This window comes from Vitis vinifera, chromosome 6 (assembly GCF_030704535.1).
Source record: "Vitis vinifera cultivar Pinot Noir 40024 chromosome 6, ASM3070453v1".
Taxonomy (NCBI): domain Eukaryota; kingdom Viridiplantae; phylum Streptophyta; class Magnoliopsida; order Vitales; family Vitaceae; genus Vitis; species Vitis vinifera.
In genome coordinates this window covers 23,359,431-23,381,308 of record NC_081810.1, presented here as the reverse complement: position 1 = coordinate 23,381,308, position 21,878 = coordinate 23,359,431, and the positions used below count along the sequence as shown (strand labels likewise).

At 31.1% G+C, this 21,878-nt stretch overlaps 3 protein-coding genes and 2 non-coding genes across 8 annotated transcripts; all 5 read right to left on the bottom strand.

The window, feature by feature from the left end:
• Positions 1-1,881: 1,881 nt before the first annotated feature.
• TRNAD-GUC (transfer RNA aspartic acid (anticodon GUC)) lies at positions 1,882-1,953 on the bottom strand. Its single transcript has one exon. It is a non-coding gene; the product is annotated as a tRNA-Asp (tRNA).
• A 3,680-nt stretch (positions 1,954-5,633) lies between these two features.
• TRNAD-GUC (transfer RNA aspartic acid (anticodon GUC)) lies at positions 5,634-5,705 on the bottom strand. Its single transcript has one exon. It is a non-coding gene; the product is annotated as a tRNA-Asp (tRNA).
• A 1,014-nt stretch (positions 5,706-6,719) lies between these two features.
• Positions 6,720-10,805, bottom strand: LOC100263858 (large ribosomal subunit protein uL1). 3 transcript variants are annotated; one of them, XM_010653583.3, is made up of 6 exons: positions 10,689-10,805; positions 10,294-10,343; positions 9,320-9,539; positions 8,394-8,559; positions 7,645-7,850; positions 6,720-6,993 (listed from the first exon to the last, which is right to left on the bottom strand). In XM_010653583.3, exons 2-6 carry the CDS (start codon positions 10,296-10,298, stop codon positions 6,940-6,942), a joined length of 651 nt encoding a protein of 216 aa, XP_010651885.1. In that variant the 5' UTR covers positions 10,299-10,343; positions 10,689-10,805; the 3' UTR covers positions 6,720-6,939. The 3 variants fall into 3 exon arrangements, with proteins under 3 accessions (XP_010651885.1, XP_002274218.2, XP_010651886.1); XM_002274182.5 differs by having other exon boundaries at positions 10,684-10,791; XM_010653584.3 differs by having other exon boundaries at positions 10,632-10,748.
• Positions 10,806-14,026: 3,221 nt separating this feature from the next.
• LOC100246831 (protein BIC2) lies at positions 14,027-15,009 on the bottom strand. Its single transcript, XM_002275873.4, has one exon. It carries the CDS (start codon positions 14,605-14,607, stop codon positions 14,224-14,226), a length of 384 nt encoding a protein of 127 aa, XP_002275909.1. The 5' UTR covers positions 14,608-15,009; the 3' UTR covers positions 14,027-14,223.
• Positions 15,010-15,917: 908 nt separating this feature from the next.
• Positions 15,918-21,878, bottom strand: LOC100258703 (transmembrane 9 superfamily member 5). 2 transcript variants are annotated; one of them, XM_002274218.5, is made up of 8 exons: positions 21,623-21,878; positions 19,150-19,190; positions 18,174-18,762; positions 17,917-18,048; positions 17,265-17,421; positions 16,687-17,171; positions 16,299-16,536; positions 15,918-16,209 (listed from the first exon to the last, which is right to left on the bottom strand). In XM_002274218.5, exons 1-7 carry the CDS (start codon positions 21,826-21,828, stop codon positions 16,320-16,322), a joined length of 1,827 nt encoding a protein of 608 aa, XP_002274254.1. In that variant the 5' UTR covers positions 21,829-21,878; the 3' UTR covers positions 15,918-16,209; positions 16,299-16,319. The 2 variants fall into 2 exon arrangements, with proteins under 2 accessions (XP_002274254.1, XP_059593643.1); XM_059737660.1 differs by having other exon boundaries at positions 15,918-16,536; positions 21,623-21,864.

The window sequence follows — 21,878 nt, the reverse complement described above, 5'->3', positions numbered from 1 at the left end:
GACCATTAGTTATCTCTTACGAGCCATTCAAAGGAAGTCTAAGGTGAATAACCATTGATGAAATTCACTACCATCTGTTTTGCCATTTTAAAGGATTAAAACTTGATTTGCTAAATCCATACCGGTTCGGGAAGCAAGCATCACCATAGTTGCAACCCCAACGCGAGGAGCCTATCCTTAGATTTCCAATTTGCATAAGAGCCAGAGCATAGCTATCCTATCTTTGAGAAACTTGTTTTTACACCCTTTTATTTTAGTCTTTAATGTTAGCTTAGATTAGTTTAAATCTTTCTAAAACATTTTCATCTTCTTTTAAAGCTAACATCCATAAGAAAATCACCTATTTTCCTAATTTGAATATCACTTGTGTTTGCGAAAACCCTTCCCAGTGAACGATCCTAGAACCACTATGCTATAGTAGCTTGGCTACTTTAGTAATAGTATTTAAGGTATAAATTTTGTTGATACGCCTTTAAAGCTAAGCTACCCTGAGTCGCATCATCCTCCAAAGCCATGAAGCACATGTTAGCATCCTCATTTGTGAATTCTTCTTCCATGGAGTCTTCATCACTTTCACTTTCACTCCATGTTGCCACCATGACTTTTTTATTCTTTTTGGCACTTGAAGATTCTTCTCTTGAATGAGATTTTCTTATTTCCTTGATCTTCTCAAGCTTGATGAACTTCATGAATTTCTTGGTGATGAAATCAAGGTCTTCATATTCACTCTCTTCCTTTTCATCATTTGTTGAGGCTTTAAATGTTATACTTTTCTTATTTTCTTCAACTCTTTGATAATCGTTCAATTTTATCTCATGAGTCATAAGTGACCTAATGAGTTATTCAAGTGGGAGTTTGGTGACATCCGTTACTTCTTGAATAGCTGTCACTTTTGTTTCCCATTTCTTTGATAGAGACCTCAAGATCTTCATGACTTTCTCTACTTCAGTGTAGGTCTTTCTCAATGCTTCAAGTTCATTCATAATCACCATGAACCTAGAAAACCTCTCTACAATAGATTCAAAATCTTTCATAGAAAATAATTCATAAAATGATTTGCTACAAATAAAAATTTAACTGTTATGAAAACAAAAACAAAAGATTAAAATCACATCTAATTTTAATTTATGCATATCAAGGGTATAATTTATTGACAAGGATATGAATGAAAATATAATGATAATAAAGGCAAATTACAAAATCTTATAGAAAAACAAGAACCAAAATCTTAGTAAAAGTAACTTCTAAATTATATGAGAATTTTTTTAGTCCTACTCTCATTTAAAAAAAAAAAAAAGTAATTCAAATACAATCATGACTAAAAATTGAATGAATTAATAACCAAAAAGACTAAAAGAAAATCATTTTTTGATATTAAATTAAAAACCAAAAAGTTAAATATTATTATATTTAAAAAAAAACATGCTTCAATATGAAAATTTTATTGCAAAAAAGGTTCAATATTAAAATTTAAAAAAACATCGTGGTTCAAAAATAAAATTTAAAAAAAAAACAAAAAAATATAAATTTTAAGAAAGCATGGTTCTCTATTAAAATTTAAAAAAACATGGAATTTAAAAAACATTAAAAAAATATTAAATTTAAAATCCATGGGTCAACAAAAACGTGATTCAAAATTAAAACATAAAAAACAAGGTTGAATATTGAATTAAATTTTTTTTTAAAAGTGTTAAAAATTATTGAATTTAAAAAAACATGGTTCAAAATTTGAAACAAGTTTGAATATTGAATAAAAGAAAAAATAAATAAATAAAAATATTTGAGAAAAAAATATTGAATTTAAAAAACATGGTTGAAAATGAAAATAATATTGAATTAACTTTTAAAAAAAAGGGGAAAAAAAAAAAAAAAAGGGAAAAACGCCGTTGCCGGGGATCGAACCCGGGTCACCCGCGTGACAGGCGGGAATACTCACCACTATACTACAACGACTTGTTGATCAAAGGTTGTGAGGATAATATATTTAATTAATAATATTGTGATTATTCCACTTTTATGTACCATTCTAGGAAAATCATAATAATAAATCACCAGACGTGAAAAACCTAAATTTGAAAAATAAATAAATGTAATTTTCGAATTTTTATATTTTTTTCTCCTAGTATTATTTTTTAATAAAAAATAAAATTATTTGTACCATTTTATCCAATTTCTTTTCCTTTTTTTTTTTTTATAGTTTTAATCATACAAGTTTCAAAATATATATATACATACACATGTCATAATCTCAAATAAATTGTTATATTTTAATATTAAATTTTCACATTTTATATATTTTATTATAAATAATCATATTTTAAAAATGATTAATGTTGATGAATATATTTAATGCCTCAAGATGAATTACTTGAATGTAAGTCGTAATTATCACTCTAATTGTACGTGAAAATGTGAATTAATTGAGTTGTCATATAAAAATAAAATAAAATAAAACCTCATTTACCAATATTGACTTTAGAGTAGAATTAAAATCTTCTTAAAACCAACCATGCTAGTATTGATTTTGATTTTTTTTTTCAATAATAATAATAATAATAACCTAAATTTGCAATAATAATTCTAAGTAAAATTTTGAATCTTCTAATCTTAATTTGGATCAATGTACTAAATTAATAATTTCATAAAATATGTAAGATAATATTTTAAGTTTAGAGATATTTAAAGGCTTGAAAAAATATAAACTGATAAGGATTAATTTCACACAAATTTGACATTTGGCGTAAATATATATGTAAATACACTTAACCATTGTTAGCTTCAAATTTCGTCAATTAACATCTTATAAATTTATTTTATTTTTTAAAAAATAAGATTTAGTTTTTAGAAAATTATTAAGTACAACCGAACCCAAAACCAAAAATGGCTTAATAAATTCACATAAAATGAGAGGGTGTTATTTGAAAGTATCCAAATTAATAATTGATGAATTACAAAATAATAATAATAATAATAATAAATAAGGTACAAAATTTGCAGGTTATAATTATTTGGTCAAAAAAATTAAAGGAGGAATGAGTATGTCTTTAAATGATTTACTAAAAATAAAAATATAAATCTAAATTTTATTGTTATGAAAACAAAAACAAAAGCTTAATCGCATGAGGATTTGGATTTCTCTCTTTTGTATGACATTATGATTTATTATTCTAATTTTAATTTATGCATATCAAGGGTATAATTTATTGACAAGGATATAAATGAAAATATAATGATAATAGACCCAAATTATGAAATCATATAAAAAAATTTTAAAAAAATAAAAATAATAATAATAATAAAAACCAAAATATTAGCAAAAGTAAGTTCCATTCTAGAGTTGTAAAAATTATCAATCTTGAGATAATTAGAAGATATTGATTATCATTATTTAATTAATTAAGATATTTGATTGTGAATTAAAAGTTAGGGAAAAAAAAAAACTCTCTTTGGAACCATGCAACTAACCAAAATTTACAAAGATAAAAGGGAAAAGAATAAAATTAAAATCACAATTTTTAATATTAGTTTTATATCAAGAGTAAAGAGAATCTAATAAAGGTATTTAATTAATTTTATTTTGTTAATTAAATTTATAATTTAAAAAAATAAAATAAAATAAACTTGAAAATGATTTAAAATATTTGCTATTTTAATGCCAAGTATTAAATTATTAATGTAATAGATGTTAAATTAATATGAGGATCATGGAGGTCTTTTTTTTTTTTTCCCTTGAGGTGATCCCCTTAGTATAAAAAAAAATGAAAAAAAATTATGAAATTGAAAAAATGACAAAAAAAAAAAAAAAAAATCCTAGTTCAAAATTATAAATACGAAAAATGAGACTTGGTTCTTTTATGCTAATCTAACTTAATGGTAAATGCCTAAAAGAGCGTGTGAATTGGGTTTTGGTTAAATTTAATGATTTTTACAAATACAAATGCAAATGAAAATTAAGGCAAATTGCAAACAATGATTTTTGTAGTGGTTTAACCCAATTTCAATCCATGTCCACTCCTCTCGATTCAATCACAAGATCAAGATTTCATTATCTTCAAGACTTCAAACCAAGTCTTAGATAGTTTTTGTTTTTGATTTTTTGATTTTTTTTATTACTTAATTCTAAATAGAACTTAAAACTAAATACTACTTAATAATATTAAGTATTAAATCGTGAGAGTCTTATTGAGGTCAGAACGGATAATATCTACATGTTTAGGTGCGGGTCATTACAAATGGTATTAGAGTCGATTTCCTATTATAGTATAGGAGTTTGTTTGGCTCCATAGGGGTGTTTGTTTGTTATTTGGTCTCATAATTTTGTAGAACACAATATGGATATTGTGTCTTGAGGGTGATTGTGATATCTCATATCAAATAGAGAAGAAAATTTTTATGTTATATAAGTATGAACTTCTCTTAATTTTATAGATATATTTTAAAGCTGTAAATACTTTATTAGACTTAGAATAGACAATATCTAACAATTTGAAATTTAGAAGTAAATTGTTTTTAATAAAAAATTAAAAAAACAAACAACATCCTAATCTTGTACACCTAGATTCTTTGTATAAAGGAACTTTCTTACACTTTCATCGAAATATATATCACTCTTGAAATCGAACTCTCAAGTAGTACCTTACACTTTAAAATTTTTGAAGTGATAAAACTCATTCTTGGCTAATCTCCTAGAAAGTTTACAAAAAGATAGAAAATCCTAGTTACAATTTTTGGTTCAACGATTAAAATTCAAACTATTATTAAGGTATGTGAAATGGATATATAAGATTTAAGAAGAAGGTGCACCCAAACAAATTCTTAAAGACTCAATACATTAATGAAATTAGATTTGGAATTCAAACTATGATCAATGACTCACTTGCATTTTTTTTTCTTTCTTTTTTCATCAAATCAACGACATCTATATCGACATGAAAAACAAAAATTTAAAAATAGAAAAGAAAAGAAATCATTAAAATAAATACTTTTAATAGAGACAAAAACAAATAAATAAGTTTGATTTAATATACCTATAAAATTTAGGGATAAAAAAAAAGGAATCTAAAAAATCCGACTTGGTTCAATGTTGAAAAGACTAAAAAATGAAAAATAAAAAGAATAAAGGAAAAACGTTGTTCCATATTAAATTAAAAACCAAAAAGTTAAATATTATATTAAAAAAAAACATGGTTCAATATTAAAATTTTCTTGTAAAACAAGGTTCAATATTAAATTTTTTAAGAAAACATGGTTCTCTATTAAAATTATATAGAGAGAGAGAGAGAGAGAGAGAGAGAGAGAGAGAGAGAGAGAGAGAGATTCAAAAAAATGTTGAGTTTAAAAACCCATGGGTCAATAAAACGTGGTTCAAAATTAAAACATAAAAAACAAGGTTAAATATTGAATTAATAAAAAAAATTAAAAAACATATTGCCGTTCATGTTTCTCTATTATTTTTTAAAAAAAAAGTTAAATATTAAAATTATTTTAAAAATAAAATAGAAATATGGAATATAAAAAACATTAAAAATAATATTGAATTTTAAAAAAAATGATCAATAAAAGATTAAAAGGTGGTTCAAAATTAAAACAAGGCTGGATATTGAATTGGGAGGAAAAACAAATAGGAAAAAATTCGCCGTTGCCGGGGATCGAACCCGGGTCACCCGCGTGACAGGCGGGAATACTCACCACTATACTACAACGACTTGTTGTTTGGTTGTGGTGAGCATATTAATTTATTGTATTTTATAGTATTGTCGAAAAATCATAATAATGAATCACTAAACGTGAAGAACCCAAATTTGAAAAAATAAACAAATAAAATCTTAGGAAATTTTCTATTTTTTCTCCTACTATTATTTTTTAATAAAAAAATAATATTGCTTACAAGTTTCCATATATGCATATGTCATAATCTCATATTATATTAGCGACTATAAATTTTTATATTTTAATATTGAAATTTCACATTTAATATATTTTTATTATAAATAATCATATTTTGAAAAATGATTTGTGTCGATGTATATACTTAATGTTTGAATTATTTGAATAAAAATCCTCATTATTACCCTAATTATTTACAAAAATGTGAATTAACTCATAATAATAATGCATGGTTAATAATAGTATTTGGAACTAACCAAACACGTAATAACAATTATAAGTAAAATTTTGATTAATAACCTCATTTAAAAAATAAAATCTCCTCGATAATCTTATAAAATATATAAAATAATATTTTGTTTTTAAGGCCAAAAAAAATATAAATTAATAAGGGTTTGGTTGACTTCACTGCAAATTTCATGAGTTGACACCTTATAAATTTATTTTATTTCTTAGAGAAAAAAAAAATCACCTATCTAATCTACCTAAAAAATTAAATTTTGCAATCATAATAAATTTATAATAGGAATGTCATAACCATGGATGTCCAGCTAACGCACCTCAACTAATTCCACGAGCCTTGTTACATCATATGGAAACTATATCCATTTATTTTTTTAGGCTTTAAACCATATCCATTGTTTTTGAATTGATAAACCATACAATATCGTATGGAGTCATACATATATAAATTAATAACCCCACTAGGATAATAATTCTTCTTAAAAATTTCTCTTAAATGCTCATTCATATTTTAGGAAGTGTGGAGGGTTGGTGTAAGGTCAACTTCAAAGCACAATCCATTCACAACATTATTTCCAGCATTCCCAAACTTGACAACCAGAATACTCCCAACATTAAAATTTAAAATAAAACCTGATGTTATATGGTTGCTTCTGAGTGCAATGAAATCCCAAAAGTAGACAGCCAAGCATGAAGAAAATTTGACCATTCAGTTTGATATGAAGGAAAAAAAAAACATTTTTAAAAACTGTTTGCTCAAAATAGGACTCTCCCTACACACCAACCATAACAGGTAAAAGATTTAACTCCTTAGAAGACGCGGTTTGATCTCCCCATGGTGCTCTTCAGGTACAAGCACCTCACCTGATTTTCATCAAACAGCTTCATCAGATAATTTATCATGAATGGATGAAACAAAAATACAGAAAAACAAAATGCATTTGCTTTCAAAGATAGATGATTTTCAACCTAATTTTAAGAAAGGAAAATGATAAAAGGAGAGATATTTATGGCTTCCACAGTTTTTTCATGTGGGAATCTCCAATCAGATGGCACCAATGATGCAGCCAAAGCAACAAAGAAAAGCTGTCAAATACCAGTACCTCTTAAGAAACACCTAATATGGTAAATCTGACATGGCATTTTCAGAATATAATAACTATAACATGGTGGATGATGGCTAAAATGGTAATCGCTTCACACATGATGTTGGGCGAGAACTTTTCAATGCAGATTTGTGAAAGCTCAAGTTTATGGGGTTTATACATCAAAGGATACAAATTTTGCAAAGGCAACCTAAAGACCCACTACCAAGTTCCTACAAACAAATGGAGGGGGAAATAATAATTTAATAAACCAGAAAAGGAATTAAAACTAAACAGCAAAAGCAGACAAATTGGAACACAGTACTATGAAGTGAGGTACCTAAAGACTGATTGAGAGCCTTAATATAAACTTTATCATAACCTATTGGTTTAGTTCCATAAACTAACAGAGCTAAGTGAATCAACTCACATTTTGCCAGTTCTTCTTCAACAAGGAGACAAGGAAATTAACGCTCAGTTGCACATTTTGAAAGATCTGCTTCTCCTCCATACTGCAGTTACCCACAGCAACTCCCATGCAAAGGACCTTCTTCAATTGGAACTTTACCATTGCCTTGGTCTCATTAACTTTAGACTCAAGGGATTCCTGGTGAGTAACAAGTGTTGGGAACTTACCTGATTGGCATATAAAGGAGACATACCATTAGATTAGCTCAGCATTTAACCAAGTAAGCCATCAATTCAATGCAACTATCCCAATACCAATAATACAATGGAAGGTAACCAATGAAAATATTCACAGAATGTTTTATTGCAGTTGCCACAAGAAACTCAGGCAGAGAACAAAGCACTTATAGCACTATTAGAATAATAGAAGGATGAAGAAAAAGAGAACCAATAATATTGTTTGATACCGATGTATTTTAGATTTATCATTTGAACAAACACACCCCACAATTTTTCTTGCTAATAACCATCTTATTTCCCATTTACAATCACAAGTGTCTTTTTCTTTTAAAAGTCTGTAAAAGTATGAGAGAGAGAGAGGAGCCTCATGATCACCAGTGCCAGCCTATAACCATATATAATTTTGTTTATTTCATGATCCTAGAATTAGTCCTCCACATACATCATATCTAACATGACCAAATAAGCGCTCATATTAATTGCAAGTTATAGTAACTAACAACAGGTGCCATAATCATATGATATACTTGCCTGCCTTGTTGAGCCCAGGGCCTAAAAGACGGGGGATCTGCTTAATAACAGCCTCTGATGCTAAAAAGGCATGGTATTTCTTGGCAAGTTTCTTGACCAGTTTCTTGTTCTTGTTCAGCTTTTTTAGCCCTTCCACATCCATGTATTCCAAGCCTATCTTTTCTGCCTGTAATTTAATTTAACAAACAACCTTAAGGAAAGAACAAACTAATGCAAAAAATAAATAAATAAGACTCAATTAAAATCTTAAGCTGGAATAAAGGTACGGGCATGCTATATGAAAAATAGGTTAAGAAGTGCATTTAAGTTGCAAAATGCACCTAATTTAGATCAAGTATCAAGTTGAAAACTTAAAATTGTAAAGTGAAGTGAAATTGGGCTTTAAATTTCTTCTTCTTAAAAGAATATTAAAATACAAGGAAAAGAAAAAGCACATTGCCAAGAACAAATGACAAACATCAGCAACCAGAAGTCCATAGTTAAACCAAAATCAACAAGAATCCTAGTTCAAACCAGGACTACAAGGAACTGCTTTCTAGAGGAACCAGATAGGATCTGTATCAGTTTCAAATCAAAACAAAGGGTACTTGTGTTTTCATTTCAAAATCAAAGAATATAAACAACAGAATAACTAACCCAAAATAGAATTTGCCTTTAATTATCACTAGTATTTACCATAAGCCCCAGTATACAGTAAAACACATAACATTCAATAATCCCAGGGGCTTTCACTTTGACACATCTCCGCTCAACAAATAAGAAAATGTGGGGACCGCAAAAGATGAAATGTTAATGCTAAGAGATCACAATGGAAGTATATTTCAACTTAAACAAAAAAATAGTTGAAAAATATTCTTCAATTAGCAATGACACTTGTCTTTCACTTCTTTTATTGCCATTAATGCAGCCAAGTGGAGCACAATTACCTCTTCCACGTGTTGAGCATCACCAAGCATGCAGACCTTCATCTTGGGGCGAGGGATGTGGGGCAACTTCACAGAACCACTGAAACGCTTGTCCTTCTGGGGATCATAGTTTTTCAGCCCGATTTGGAGCTCAATGGTCTCAGTAAAATTACGCTTTTTCTCCTTGGATTCATTAACAATGTTTGTGATGGCTTCTCTAAGAGCATCACTCTGGAGCTTACTGTAGATGAAAGAAAGATAATGAGTCAGGGGATAGAAAAAAAGTTCAATTTCAAAGCAACATAAATCAAGGACAATTTTAGTTAAAGATAAGAATTAAAAAAATGTAATCATTTTAGAACTTCTGCATCAACAAAGTTCCTGAGCCACAATAAAATAAGGATGAACGCACCAGCATCCTCATTAATCCAGGTAGGATGAACACTTCTCTGTGATTATACCATCAACCCACACAAAAATTAAAAACTAAAGTGCAATTACAACACCAGCTAACCAAATGGGTAACACCTCTGCACATCAAATTTTATATCCTAGACATTATTTCACCCCAATAAAAAAGACACAAGCTCAAAGGCGCAGCATTGGCATATAGCAATAAATTGAACTTGGTATCCCATTCCTAATACACTAGAAATTAAAGCCTATTCTTTTCTCTCTAGATGTAAAGTCATATAACCATAATCCTTTCATTATAGTCATTTATCAATAAGACAAAATATACTGGTTACAAGACAGTCCTTAATCTATATTTTAAATATTCATTCCAATTTATTTTTTCCTTCCATCTCGAGCATTTTACTTTCAAATACATACCAAATGTTCAAACAACTGGAACAGAAGAGCTATATGAGAAGTCGTCCAATTTAAAATTACAAGCTATGAATTAAAATACGAAGAAAAGATAAAACCCATTTGTGCCAATCAACAAAATAAGGTGAACAGAGATCACCATAAACAGAACAGATCTGAAATACCTCATGCTTGAAGCCTCTTCCTTCCAATGGATCCACTACAGGTTTCTTTCCTGTGCCCATGATTCAAGAAAAAAAGAATCAAATATTCATAACCGTTACCCAAACATTCGTATAAAATTTCCAACTTAAACCAAACAATTAACCCCTATTTGGTCCCTGAGAAAACTGAAAGAATGAAAAAATAATAATAATAAATTTTAATCTGACATGAAGTATAGCGGCAAGCCTCAGGTAATGAGAAATCGATAACTCAAATGTTCACTTTCTTTCATTTTACCAAGTTTTCTCATTAACCAAACAGCGGATTCTAAGCACTGAAACTAGGTAGAAACGCATACTGGTAGAATTTTTGGCACACGTAAAGAAGAAATGAAGAGAAGAAGAGAGTACCGAACCAGAGGAGATGAAGAAAACCCTAGCAGCCACTGCTAGGGTTTTTTCAATGAGCCCCTTATATAATAATCAGCTAATGGACACAGTGTACCCTACGTACACAAGGATGATACTGGGCCGGCCCAATCATATTCTGGCTGGGCCCAATCACACCAAAAAAATTAATTTGGGCTGGCGGGGGTCTTGGTTTAATTCGTTTTATAAGGTGTTGTTAACTTATCACTATTTTAGAAAAAAAAAAAGTAAAAAAAAATATAAATATTTTTTCAACTATATTTTTAATTTAAATTTTTTGTCCATTATTTCTAAGAATAAAAAAAAAACTAGTTTTTTTATATTTATGTTTGAGACACTAAAGTTTTTTATTTGATCAAAATATAAAGATTTCTTTGAGTCATGAGTATTAATTTCTCATTTTAAATTTTATTTAAAAATAAAAATGTTCTTATATTTTTATATTTTTAGGTTATTTTTTGTTTGGGAAAGTACTAATGAAATAAATAAAAAATATTAACAAAATTTTTTTCTCTTATATGATTTACAGTATAAAATATCAAAGTACAAAAAATATGCTTACAATTAATTAGCAAGTTATGAATTTTTAAATTATTTAATCTTTATATATAAGAAGAAAAATAAGTTAAACAAGTTTAAAAAAGCATTTGCGAACAAAACATTTAATTTTATAAACATATGTTATTATTCCCTTGCCGGGACTTGAAACCCGGTCTTTCGGGTGAGAGCCAAATATCCTGACCAACTAGACTATAATGGAGATTTAAATTAATTACACTATTAATAATTTTATTATTGTTTTCAACCACATCTAATGACAGATCATTGAATCATTTGATCCTATAATTACAGTGGCGGTTCTCCTCCGTGCAGATGGTGTGGTTATTCAAACATTTTCTTTAAAATTTGTGTACGTGTGTAAATAAATTTTCTAGTAAATTTGGTATGAAAAAGAATTTTTAAAAATGCATATAAGTTCATGATTTATAAATTTGAACATATCTTATACAATTATTATTTAATTAAATTTCAAAATAAAAAATAATAATAATTGAACTTTAAATTAATGAAAAATAAATTAAAATAAACATGTTTTATTCTATTGTTATTTAATTAAATTTTAGAAACAAAAAATTTCAAAATTTCAAAATAAAATATGATAATAATAAAACTTTAAGTTGATGAAAAAAATTAAGATAATAGTTACAACTTGAAAAAACATAAAAACAAAATAAAAACCATAGGAGTATTAAATAGATTTTGAGAAAGATTTTATTTTATTTTATTTTTTAATTTTTCTTGAAATCTTAATATATTAATTACCATGAGTAAAGATAAATTTTAATATACGTTGTAGTGCTCAAATGTCATCACATAGACTTTTAAACCAAATATGCTTTTAAGCTCATTTGTTGGAAAAATAAGATATTCATTTTTAGAAATCATATTAAGAGTTCGTTTGGTAATGATTATAGAAAGCATTTATAATATTTTTAATATTTAAAAAAATTTATCATTTAAATGTTAAAAACGTTTCCTAAAATTATTGTCAAATACACTTTAAGGGTATATTGGGGTATTTTTAGATGATAAATTGTCTACATACATATCCTTAAAGAGCAATTTGATACTTCTTCTACCCTTTTAGTCTAATTAGGCAAAGTATACATTAAGGTTATTATCACATTCACATACATCTTGTAATTGTCTCGAGAAAGAAAGAAAATAGAAATTCAAAATTTTTATAATAGTTTGGTATAACCAAGCCTACATCTACTCTTTTTAAACTCTAACCAAAATCATGGTTCCAATATTCAAAGGCTTTTAACCCAAACTTTCAAGTTTCCAAACTTTATAATTAGATTATGGTTCTAATCAACATTATTCAATTATAATTCCAATGGCCCCTTTACAAAACCTTAAAAGAGACCAAGCACTTGAACTTCTCAAGTGATGTTCAAATACTACCCTACATTTGAATCCACCTCACATGCAAGATTCATAAAAAATGAATTGATAAATATAACTCATAGTATACAAGTTGATGCTCAAATAATATAAAATAAATTAGGATTGTGGTGCACTAAGATGATACGCAAGTTTTTAAAACAAAAATGCACTTGAAATATCTTGTTTAAGGTTTAAACAGATTTTGATAAATATTTGAAACTCTTTTTCATATTCATAAATGTTAAGAGTCTTTAAATAGGAGTTAAGGACTCAAACCAATTGTTATGTACAATTTGGAAATGAGCCGACTACTAGTCGTTGGATGCTAGAAGTTATAGCAAGTGATTGTTGAAAATAGAAAACCTAAACCAGTTTAGGTATTGATCAATGAGTTCCTCAATCGATGGAGTTATAAGCTCAATCGATGTCTTCTGCTATTCATTTAAAAAAAAAAATTCATTAACTAGTTAATCATTTCTAGTTAACTTTCGTCAACCTCTGGTTAAATATATATAAACAAAATATAAAAAATTTATATACAAATGACATCTCAAATTGTTTCAATATTAAAACTTACGATTAAAAAACTTTTTTTAACAATGAAATGTATGTCAAAGCATAAGCTTTTATCCTTAAAATAATAAATTTCATTTTTTATTTATTAAAAAACATTAAATATTGCATAAATAAGTTTTACCCTTTTTGAAAGTCAACTTTAACACAAATTCTTTAAGAAGACCCAACCAGCTAAATTCCTTGACATTTTGAAAAGTTTTTGACCATAAATAACAATAATCAAAAGTGATTTTTATTTATCTCTCATATTATGAAAGAGCAATATTGTTGTTAAAAGCCTTAAACTTCAAAATCAACCAAAAATTGACATCATCGTATTGGTATTAGATTTCTTTGATGGAACATCCAAGACAGTTGCCATACAAAAATCATACATATGATTGAGAAAACTCGATGACAGTGATATAAAAATAGATTTTCTTGTAAGTAGTAATACGAGGCTCAAGTCATAAATCCCTTGATGGGTTTTTCCTTTTTTTTTTTCTTCTTAATATCATATTGCTAGAATTTCGAAATGGATGGGATTTGAGCTGATCGATCCATGACCCAATGCCCATATGTGTTAGTTTTTGCAGAGGGACGGACATGTGATAATGGAGTAAGACCTTCATTTGAACCACTGGGTTGGCTTTCTACTCGGCTCTTTCACATATTTTCCTCACTCCCAATCCAAGTCTTCTGCAACCCTACCTCTTGAGCCATTGGATTATAAGATCCCAATCTATATACTATCAATCAACCCAGAAAGACCCCCATGCTACAATCATCAAACACTACCCACACAAAGAAAAGCTAGCAATGAGAGGAAAACATAAAATTTCAGTAACCGTGTAACATAACCACAGACATGCAAGAGAATCGAATTCATATGTCTAATTAGACTTAAGTAATTAAAAGAAAGGGGGTGACAATGGAACCAAAAAGAGGAAGTCATGAAAAACTCCACCACTCCACAAAGAGTGATGATGATGATGATGATGATGATGATCAGCAGATTCAGCACCTGCTAGAGATCCTCAACCCTTGAGTGCTGGCTCCTCGTCCCGCCGCTACAAGAGCTTCACGAGCCACTCCAATTCCATTGGGTGCTAACAACGCATCAAAGGAAGAATAATCAATCCACTCCTTTAGCAGATCCTCCTTCCCCCATTTATCAGGTATCAGAACCTTCCCACCCACCTCACTCCAATGCCTCCTCAGCCTCTGCCTCACAGAATCCTGCATCTGCACCTGCACCTGTACCTGTACCTGTACCGAACCACCCCTCTGATCAATATTATCACCATCGTCATCTCCAGGCCTATCGATCCTCCCCAAGGAAAGCTTTGGAATCTGGAAATCAGGCTTGCAAAGCATGCTGGTGATGGGTTCTTCCCTCATGATCCTGGAAGATTGAAAATAAGAAATGGGTGGTGGACGATCGATGATCTTCTGATTCTCAGCTTCTGCGGCAGCTGCAGTAGTTATGAGTCATGTCAGTTCCTATATACATATAGTGACAGAGAGAGAGAGTAGCGGTGGTTGGAGCTGGTCCAATATTGATGTGTGAATAAGAAGCAACAAGCAAAGAGCAGAGGTGGGTGTTAGGGGGAATGTGTGGAGAGTGATACTACACGTAAGGAGTGGTGTTTTGAATGGTATGTGGAATCCTAACGTGTCATTCCTATCAGTGGATTCAAATTTGTGTGGCGTTTGGATCTTTAAGAGGGGGAGATCCCTCTGTGTCTGCATTTACTTTGCTTTTGGGAGGATTGTGACTTGTGAGGTCGGCATGAGAGGTTTGGGGTGTGTCCAATGGGATTCAAGATTTTTTTTATCATTGCTTGCTATGTTACATGTTGGTTGGAAAAGTGATAGCCCACGGGAATTCATTTCTGTGGGCGAGACAAAGATGTAGACGGTATGTGACAAATTCAGATATTTTGGATGATGTAATCTCGAAAACCAAGTTTTATACATATAAAGATTTTTAATTAATTATTTTTAAAGATATGATAATAATAAAACTTACATGTTGGTTGCCTTAACATGGAGGGCAACCAACTGTGTTAAAAGCTATGCTAAATTCACCTGACCATCCCAAGAATAAGATAAATTGAGAATGAGATAAATGGAATGTAAGGGTGCCCGATTTTTGGTTTTAAGTAAATTAAGTTTGTTAATTTTAGAGTTTAATGATGATTTTAAAAAGTGTTTTTAATATTTCTAATACTCAAAAGATGAAAATTTTTAAGTTTTAGAAGGTTTAGAAAGATTTTCTAAAATCAATATCAAACAAATCTTAGTTTAATTAAAGTCTATTAGAATCATTTATTTGTTGACCAAAGTAACCCACTTGACATTAGTTTGGCTTAGTTTAAAATTGATTTATTATGTGTTTGATTTGATGTACTTTCTATTTTTTGTTTTTAAAATTAGAAATTTTTTTATATAAAAATATAATATTTAGTACAAAAAATATTAATTTATCTTATATCTTTTTAAAATTATTTTCAAAAATCTTAAAATTCAGTCACCATACTTTCAGTACCTCATTGCTCCAGCAGAGTTCTGTTATGTGCTTTCCTGCTGTTGAAAGCACTTTTATCCCAGAAATATTTGAGAAAAAAACTGCCTACACAACTGCATGATTCCATTCACACTATTACCAGTATGTCTGTAATGCAAAAATGGTCATTTGTGAAGAGATATGTGTTAAGTTGGACCCTTTTTGCTGGTCAACATTCAAAACTGAATTGTGAATTGTATTGTCATCAACTCTCTCACAAACCTAGCCCTACAAATGTATGTATGTCACTCAGCATACAGGCATGCTGCATGGCTTTTAATCCGCCATTCTCTGTGAATCTGATCCGATGGTCTTTCAATAATACAAAGATCTAATACATGATACCTGATCATGCTTTCTGGGTCTCGACTCTTGCTCTGGCTTTCCTTGCTTTCAGGGTCTTTACTCTGGCTTTCCTTGTCCAACCCAGAAACCTACATATGTTAAAAAAATGTCTGTTAATTATGTTTTGTGCTCTTCTTTCTTCTTTTGGGAGATAGATGAGAACGATTTAGGCCTGTACCAATGGGAATCACCAGCAAGCTCATTCACTTTTAATGGCATGGTATATCAGACGAACAAACATCAAGGAAGCGCGAAAACTGATTGTACCAAGCATGAGGAATACTGCATAGCAAATGCAAGCATTGTAGCCAAAGTAGAAGGAAAACTGCATGAAACCACTCATACGTGATCTGGCATAGAAGTAGATGCAATGGCCAAACATAAAAATGGCAGTTGAGCCCCCACGCAGCAACGATCTGCATCCGACAGACAAAATAAGTAATTGTTAGGGCAATGCAAGGTATAAACAAAGTAATTGAATTTCTTTCAATTCAACAACTCAACAAGCCTAAACACAGTATGGCAAACCAAATTGTTAAGTACAGGAACTCTGCATGGTAACATACCTCCACCACCATTCATGGTCTTCCACAGAGAGCTGAACATATGTCAAACCAATACTCAACATTGCAGTTAGTAAGACAAGGATGATGAACATGATAAACAGAATGCCAGGTAGAGTCCAGATTTTGTAGCCCCACAAGCTTGCATACAAATGATGTAACTCGAGGATAATTGCACTAAAAGGTAGGAGGCCCCCAAGAATCATTTGACCAGGTGTTTTCCGATACCAAGCTAATGGTGGAATCTCCCTTGGACATCTCTTTGTAGCACACGGTGCTTGAAATTCAGACCTTAATCGATATCCGATCACCCCACCCAAGCCAAGCAATGGGATGGTGAAAAACGTATATATAAGAAGAATCACTACTATGGTGCCAAAAGGAAGTGCAGCTGTAGCCCCATAAGATACAGCAACTGCATTAAGGATAGACACCATCACAAACAGTGGACCCAGGTAGAGGGTCCCAGACAGAAGAACACTTCTTTTCTGAGAGAATTAACATTGTTACGTTCTAAATAAGGCAAGGAAATTTTAAGGGAAAAAAGGATATAGAATAAACTTCTACAGTACAATAATTACCCATCCAGTCTCAACAAATTGATTGTAGAAAGATGAAGCAGTGTATCCCGCAACCACTGATGTAAGGGTGTAAGTCACAACGAGAGAAGTACACAGTGCTCCACGATTGTAGGGATAGAGGACACCAAGTAGTGCCAAAACAAATAAGAAGGCAGCCCTGAAGAAAAATGGCAAAAGTGTTAAACATGAAACTCATAAAATCAACAGATGGAAACAGCTCCTGTCAGACTCCTCTGTGCTTTGCTAATTTATTCCCTAATCAGTGATCATCATCACAAAAACTCACCTTTTGATAACTGCTGGGAAAAAGAAAAAAAATTCCAGATGGTAAAGGAAAAACTTTAAATTGGATTTAAAGTCCACAACAAACTATCAATTGAGGTCTATAAATTCTTGGACTATGGAGGACCCCTCTACCAGAGATGAAGTCTTCAGGAAAGAAAAGGTACAAAGGGTTTTTTAGGTATCAACCTAAGGAAGGGGGGATCGAAGGCTGATTTAGATTGCACAGTGTTCAGAAAAAAGATCGGTTAACTGGATCAGTTAACTGGTGACTATGAAAAAAATAAAATGAATAGTGGTGGGACTGGTGACCATGAAAAAAAAAAAAAACAGCAAAACCAACTGCTTGAAGTACAATACTTGAGCTTACTGGATCAATAACTGGGTACCGGTGCCCAGAACCGCACAAAACAATGACATGCAAGGAGGATATCTGAATACATCTCCATGAATGTATTTCCAACCAACTTCCTTATCTTCTTCTTCATCCCCACCAGAAAACCTAAAATTCAAATTGAAGAACAGTAGGCAAGTTAACTGAGATAACCTGCTTATGAGCTCTGCTCAAATATATTCACAACAATAACATCAGCAAAAATACTAATAATAAATTGCATGCCACATTACTTTCGAAGATCATTCTTCAGATGCCGCATAAAAATCATGGTAAGCAATCCCATCAAGAGCACAATAATGACAAATGAATTAATGAATGAGAACCAACGGATTTGCTGGTGCGTTGGGAATAATGAAGCCCTTGAATATTTGTCCATTCTGTTCTCAAACTGTGTGGAGGTCTCCTTCCATAAGATAGAATAAGTGAATTTAACACTGATATCAACATCTTCTGTTATATCCACAACATGATTTGGGTCACTAAAAGCACGTATCTCTATGATTTGGTTGCCATTGTAAAGAGCATCAAACTGAACATGTTTGAATAAATAATACTTAGGGCCATTTTCATTAACGGTCCAATTCTCATCTTCAACCTTGCCAATGAATCCCCAGAGTGGAAGATCATCATAATACATCTGGAAGTAAAAGTCATTAGAGACTGCATTCCTGAACTTAGCAACTTCATCTCCTTTAAGCTTCTTCTGGCACAGGGTTTCCCCAATTTTGTTCTCCCGAAATTTCAACTCATATAAAGCATTTGTCAAACAGTCACCATTCAGAACTTCCCCTAGGGATGCCTTCCTTCTGATTACTTGATCTGCACACCATCAAAGTAGAAACTAAATTCCTAGGAATTCAAATTTTCAACTTGCTTTAGAGCAATACAAGATAGGAATCTAAAAAGCTGACACATGGTGCAGTTAGTCCATATATATGTATAGATTGCAAATTAAACTTTTTAATTGAGTGCCTAAAGAGATTATCTTCAACACCAATTATTTATTTCTAATGGGTAGTCCAAAATCAAGTTCATATGTGAATAATGAATTTGAGACATGGCCCATTGAAAGTGTTTTGGACATGAGGTTGATAAATATACAACTACCATTATTGAATGATACAAGTCTGTCAGTCGATTCTTCTTCAGATAGTTACTACATGATTAAATTAAAACTATTGAGTGACTGTGAGCCTAAAGGCTAACCTGGGCGGCAGAATGGCAAGTCATAGTAGTGGTAGGTTTCACTGCAAGAGAATAACAATCGAATGTGTTAGCCCAAGGTTTTATAAAACCAATTTTGATGATAACAAAACAAAGAATTGATATTTAAACTTTGTTTTAGAGTGTTGGACAGGTACAAAGTTATTGCTACATCAATTAAGGAATTCAAGAAGAATGAATTTGCTCAAGGAATCCAAAAATCAATTGTAACATGCATTCTTAGGCTAGAACCTTTGCAAAATGTAAGGCTAAGTCAAGGCACAATTGCTTGGGAATTTTCATCTTAACCTTTTTAAGAAAAAACCTTTTAACTAAATTGAACCCACTCATTTGAGGCTTTTCAAAATTTTAGAATCAAATGGGAAACTGGATTATCATTTTTTTTTTTTTATAAAAAAAAAAATCGTTAGAATCCTATTTGAAGTCAAAAGCACAATTATTGCATGCCTTTTTAAAGTATTTCTCAGATCAGTCCACGTATCAAAATCATTTCAAAGCCATGAAATTTGTAAATGGTAGGAGACCTGACAAGGCGCTCAGTGTGGGTCCCCTAGTATGTCTCCCTCCCTTGGTAAGGTTGGGTGGTTGTGGCAACAACAAAGAAATGGTTGCACTACTTGTCGATTGGCTAGTCAATTGGTTGCTTAACCGGTTGAGCAGTTCTACTCAACAGTCACCTTCAACCCTTTTATTTAAAACATAAAAACCAAGGGTAGGGTTGATAGTGTTTCTGGTTTAGAAGGATCCTTGTTTAGTGAATGTCAAGGCTTGGACTGGAGCTTGGGATGTAGACAAGCTTGGTGCCTAACCATGTATATTGGTGCTTGCATATTCTTTTCCTTCTCTTATTTAGTTACATCAATTGTTCTATATTGTTTTCCATTGCAGTTATTGCATAATCTCATAATTTGGCAAAAAAATTGAGAAAGATATCAATACCCAATTTTGCCTACGTTAGCTAGTAGCCTAGTAGACTTCACCCATTCACTGAATGACATTAAGATTAGAAAGGGAACAAAGATCTGTAAAGATCAGTAGATTAAAATGAAAGTGAACCTTTTTGCAACTATTACAATCAACCTTACACTAATTTGTGTTTTAAATATTTTATTACTCCACAATATCAACCTCTCTATATTTGAAAATAAAACTTGCATATTAACAAAAAATAAATAAAAATAAAAAGATAAAATCCTAGTGATGCAAGTGCTCATACAATTTCAATAAGGAAAATTTGGTAATCATTTAGCATCAGAGGCAGGAAATATGCTTGAAGAGGGTAAAAATGTCATTGACTTAAACAAGTTAGTTATACCTTCAATGATTCCCCAATTATGAATGTCCTCCATGAAATTTTAGAGAATTTTCAAATCCAGCATACTGATGCAGTGCATCAAATAAATTGTTTCTCACACAAAATTACTTGTAAGTGACAAAATCTAGCAGAATCATGACTAACTAGGTTTGTTTCCATCAGCACAGTGATCAAGAAAACATTCATGTATGGGGCTTAGAGATGTCCTACATAGGCTTTGTCAATTGGAAGCCCCACTCCCCTAGAACAATGTGACACAACTTTGGATGGTAAAAGGCATAAAGTTTCAAGGTTAGCCGTTCTATTCAAAGTTATCAAAGTACTAAATCAAAGAGAAATCATTTTTCCCATCTCAATGCCCCATAAAACAGCAAAAACTTTTTGGTGTTTAAAGCATGAAGAAGGCTCTCTACACCCTTATTCTGGTTTAGAACATAATTTTGGTGGGTAGATAACCTCATAGCTTATCAGAGTTTTAAGGACCAAGCCCTCTATCTCTATAAAAATCTCAATATAGAACCCACATTACAGGATATAAACGATAGATAGAGCATGGGTAACATGTAAATTCTAACTAGCTAAATACTTCTAAATGACTACTAACCCTTTAATTGTTCTTAACTGTACATAAAAAGTATTCAATCTGATGGATGATGCTCAGAGTCCTAAATTCTTAACTGTACATAAAAAGTATTCACTCTGATGGATAATGCTCAGAATCCTATATGAACAGAACATAAAGTCAACCAAATGTACTTAATTTGGTATAATAACGAGAATTACAACAATGAAACAATAATAAGACTCGTGAGATGGTGGATCCCTACAACAGGCTATTGATTCCGCGGCGGAACTTGAGAATTGGAAGACTTGAGGTGACCCAAATCCAGAAAGCATAAGGAAAAAAGAAAACAGTGCGAGATTTATTTTCATAATTTCAGTTCAGAAATGGGATCATCTCACTGAACTGCTCCATTTTAAGTTGTTCAGCGTAAAAAGGAAATGAAATGAAAAGAAAGATAAACAAAAGCAACTAAAACGACTTTAATTAGCTTGGGTTGGGAAGATTTTATAATTGTGTTGATTTCATTTTCCTCCATTTTCTGAGCAAGCAAACAGGGGAAGTGAAGGTGATTTTACCTAGGATTGTTCAAGGGGCCAACTTTGTTGACGAATAAGGAGACGTGATCCCCCACATTGTAGCGATGATCCTGGGCTAAAGGCGTAACAAATCCAAATGAAAACCCTAGGGTTGTGAAGAACAGCAACAGCACACTCATTCCAGGTGGTTTAGACATGTACGGTGTCAGAGAAAGAGCTGAGCGAGCCAGCGTCAACGCCACCATTGTCTCTGCCCCAGAACTCACCCCTTTTCTCCCACATCTGCCGAAACATA